The sequence below is a fragment of the Tachysurus vachellii genome, chromosome 1, assembly GCF_030014155.1.
Source record: "Tachysurus vachellii isolate PV-2020 chromosome 1, HZAU_Pvac_v1, whole genome shotgun sequence".
Taxonomy (NCBI): Eukaryota; Metazoa; Chordata; class Actinopteri; order Siluriformes; family Bagridae; genus Tachysurus; species Tachysurus vachellii.
This window is the reverse complement of record NC_083460.1, coordinates 42,183,972-42,188,458: the sequence shown is the minus strand read 5'-3', so window position 1 is coordinate 42,188,458 and position 4,487 is coordinate 42,183,972. Positions and strand designations below refer to the sequence as shown.

General features: G+C 41.1%; 1 protein-coding gene across 1 annotated transcript; it reads left to right on the top strand.

Moving 5' to 3' along the window:
- Positions 1–570: 570 nt before the first annotated feature.
- Positions 571–3,232, top strand: zgc:162592 (uncharacterized protein LOC561993 homolog). Its single transcript, XM_060885598.1, has 3 exons — positions 571–1,372; positions 2,273–2,653; positions 2,767–3,232. The coding sequence occupies exons 1-2, from the start codon at positions 571–573 to the stop codon at positions 2,554–2,556; spliced, it is 1,086 nt and encodes a 361-aa protein (XP_060741581.1). The 3' UTR covers positions 2,557–2,653; positions 2,767–3,232.
- The last annotated feature ends 1,255 nt before the right edge of the window (positions 3,233–4,487 follow it).

The window sequence follows — 4,487 nt, the reverse complement described above, 5'->3', positions numbered from 1 at the left end:
AGTTGTTTGTGTGATTTCCATTTAAAAACATTTCTCTAAAAACAGTATTTGAAATGGTTTTATAAGAATCTACATTATTTTTGGATGATTGTTTTTAATTGTGACCTGAGTGACAGGGTTGTGTAGCTGGGAGCAATGTCCTCAACTCTAAACTGTGTGTGTGTGTGTGTGTGTGTGTGTGTGTGTGTGTGTGTGTGTGTGTGTGTGTTTCAGCACAGTCTTTGGGTATTTATGATTCTAAAAGCTCGGGGGAAGAAACTGATACACAATCTGGCCTTTAGCTACATCCTTAATATTGAGTATTAACTGGTGACACGTGACACGTGACTCTCCTGGAGTTTCAGTACCTGCTCCAGGCGTCTAATTGGACACTTTAGGTCATATGAGACTTATAACGTTTGATTAGTCGCAGGTGATGTTTGTTGGTTGTTTGTGTCCTAAACCGTAGACCTGCGTGTGCACATGGTTACTTTTAGACCCTTTGTTCCCAGCTGATCCCTAAGTGACCCCGTTTATGAGTGATAATGAGCACCACGTGGGGTTTGTGCTTGTAGTGTAAACTCCATCACCATGTGCACTAACGTGTCTTTACCGGGTGACTTAAACGAGTTAGATGTTAAACCCACGGACACACTGAGGCTCCTGGAGGCTCACCGGCCCATCAAAGTGGGGATTATTCTGGTTGTGGGTGTTATGATTACTTTGGGGAACGTGGCCGTGGTGTCGGTGATTTATTCAGCGGTACCGGGATGGTCGAGGAACTCGCGGTATTTTTTATTATCGTTAACCGGAGCGGACTCGGCGTTCGGTCTGATCGTCATGCCGATGAACCTGTGTGTGAGTCTGGTGAAGGACTACAGTGACGAACCTGACCCGTTCTGTCACGTCGTGGCTTTCTTTAACGCCACCGTGTACTCCACGTGTATGTACACGCTGGCCAGCATCAGCCTGGAGCGCTATGTAGCCGTGTTCTATCCGCTGCAGTACTCCAGCATCCTGACCCGGAGACGCGCCCTGATGCTCATCGCCTTCGCCTGGATCTTTCCTCCTGTTCTGCTCGTGCCCATCACGTGTCCGGAGGGAATCATAGACGTGCACTTCTCCACGGCGTCCTTGGTGTGCAACCCGTCCTACTCCAGTAACGTGACGTACTCTCTGACTCTCACCGGCTTCATCTTCTTCCCCTGCTCGGCTCTCATGACCTTTTGTAACCTCAGGCTGTGGTTCGCAGCCAGGAGACAGAGGAAGAGGTTGAGGAGACACGCATCCGGTCGGTGGACACGTCCAAACGTGGCTTCGCGTGTGCTGGTGCCCGTCATGACCGCCTACTACACGTGCTGGACCCCCTGCATGGTCGTCATGATCTACACCGGTGGGTTTGGCTGCAAACGCAACAGACTTCTCACTTAATCTTGTGCATGTAAACATTTTGTTCAGTGTTTCCAGGGGAATTAAGTTAATCTTACATACATTTGCATACACATTTGCATATCAAGCGTCCAGACAATTAGCAATTAGTGCCCGTAATTTCTGCACTACATTTAATGTGATTCAGTGTCAGACAAATGGATGGTGTAACAGTGGAAGGAGGGAAGAAGGAAAAAATGTCAAGTATTGAACAAAGGTTTGACCAGAGATTATAATAATAAATAAAAAAGTCATCTTAAATAATTATAACATCTCTTTTCTGTAGAGAGATAATTGGTCATGGGATTTATTTACTAATGTCTTTACAAAGTAAAACCAAACCAACAATAAAATTTAAAGCATAGCACAGAACATGTGACAAGCTGTTTTAAATACTTTGTCTTATACAAAACACTCACATTGGAGACTCATTCCCTAAATGTTAAATAAAACGTCAGAACAAAATGTCTACGTGTTTTTAACCCGTCTGTATACGAGCTGTTTCAAAAGAAACGACGTGGGATTAGAACAAGCGTATTGATATAATCCCGATTTGGAGCTGGAACCTGCTGTGAGTGGAACCTGACAACTGCAGCATAGACTCAACACCACGATACTGTCGTGTGGTCGTTTTACATCATTACTTTATTAATAAAAGTGAGGTTTAAAGTCAGATTATGGCTCTGTGGGTTCGCCCTGATAAGATTTCGCCTACGTTTGGACTATTTCGGTGAATTTTGTGTTACAAATCCAGTTCAGCTTAGCTGTGGGATTATTTATGAGTTCAGCCTGAGGCAATCTCAGGTTGTCTGCTACATGGTGCCATAACATGCTAACTCCTTCTTTCTGTTCTGATGTTTCTCAGCAATATCAGGCAGCGGTGTCCCAGAATGGGTGGAATTTGTGGCCGTGTGGTTACCGACCTCCAACGGCTTCCTCAACTGTGTCTTTTACTTTTGGATTAACCAAAGCTTCAGGAGAAAATTCCACTCCGTCTTGCAGAGACTGTGTTTCGGGATTTGTCCTGACTCCAAACCGGTACATGACTCGGTAATGGCTACTGTAAATAACAACACCGTACAGGACAGGTCTTCCAGCGTGTCGTCTACATGCGCTTTACTCCCAGACGGCGTCGAGACGTACATCTGACCGCCAGGAACCAAGAGAACATCCGACAACCGGGCCTCTAAAGCTATTAATGAATTTCTCTGACGTGGGGAATCAGTGAGGTACCTGTGGATCACTGGTACGGTTCATTTCCAGTCTTCATAGTCATACAGACTTTTAGCTTGTTGGCAAATCGTGCCTTTTTACATTCACTGCACTTTATTTAATCCTGTTTTTTTTTTTTTTTTTAAGGTACCCACAGACTTCAACATCGTCTTATTTTTTTTTAAGCATGTCATAATAATAAATTGAATCAATCCAACATCATCAGCGAGGTTCAGGTTTTGCCAAACGTCTCGTTTTCCTGCAATAATAATCCGTATTGTCTGGAATTGCGCCTCGATTATTTCCCCCCCTCATTTTTAAGTTCAGTCGACTGCATAATGAAAGTTGTGTTCTGTCAGATTTTATCAATATGTCAACAGCCGGCAGTACAAAAGGTTAACCTTTATACAAAAGGAAAGTAATTAGGCATTTAACGTCATGTAAAGGTCATCTCAGCGACGTCTGTTGGAAAGACACTCGTTTGGTTTTTTTTTTTTCCTTCTTTTTCTTTCATTTGGAGGTCCATGTGCCCTTTATCTACTCTCCTGTTTTATGCACATAGTCTGAATTTAATTCAATTGCTTATGACTGTGTTAAGGCTAAACACTTCATATTCTGGCACTTTTTTTTTTTCTATACACTAATATCTTTTCCATGTTGTAAAATTGTAATATTTTTAAAAAAAAATACTTTCGGCAGCAGCTTGTGATTGTGGTGCCGTTTTGTTAAAGAAAGATTAGTTATTTCAGAAAATAAAAAAAAATGTAAAGTATTTTTTTGTAAATAAGTCATTTTAGTGTTAATGTTGTTAAATGTTTGTGCTGTAAAATAAAGCTTAAATGCCCTTGTATTAGACTTGCGTCATATTTATTATATTTTATCAACTTGGTGAATATGTTCGAGGTAGAAATCCTTCGAGGTGACGGCTTTTTGGAATCGTGGTGGATTTTTTTTTTTCTCACTTAACATCGTGTTTAAAATGATCTATAATCACAAACTTCATTCCTGTCAAGGGCCAAATTAAGTCTTCTCGCTAGTTGTTTGAGATATTTTTCTATCTTTCTTTCGTACTCTCACATCAGACACGTCATTTTATTGAGATGTCGTGGAGCTGACAGCCCGGTGTGAGCTGCCTAATGAAATCCCAGCGCTCCTCAATCCACACCACTAAGGAATGACACACACGAGTGCTTGGATGTGTGAACGACACCTCTGGAGATTTAAGCCCCGTTTTCTAAAAGACCTGAGCAGAATACATTCATACAAAAAAAATAAAAATACTGACTGAAAGAAAGTGAAGAGAGAATAAAACTGAAATGTCTGAAAAGGGGATTGAGAATGAAGCTCTGATGCTTGAACGTTATACGAGTTTAATATCTATATCCAGCATATTGAGGATAAATAGACTTTAAATATAAGGTTTGATTTGTGAGTCACAAGTGAAACAGCACACTGATGTGATCAAGAAAACACACCGAATGGTTTAAAGAAGCATGAAGTGAAGCTGGAGCTGATTTCTGTTAAACCCAGACTGTAGATTCATCAGTAGTGATTGAGAAGGTAGACGTGTAATATAGTTGGTGTAATGAACATGAACCAGGCTGATTATTTACTTTAGCATCCTTTTTTTTTCTTCTAAAATGCCTTGTAAAAGGTTGGATATTTTTAAAGTAAATGGTGATATCAAGTTCAAAGATAAAGGGGTTATCATCAAACACTAATATTCTGTGTATTATTTCTTACATTATTATTTATCTCTAACATTTATCCTTAATGATCAGGCCTGAGGTGACGGTGGTGAGGAAAATCTCCCTGAGATGATATGAGGAAGAAACCTTGAGAGGAACCAGACTCAGAAGTGAACCTCA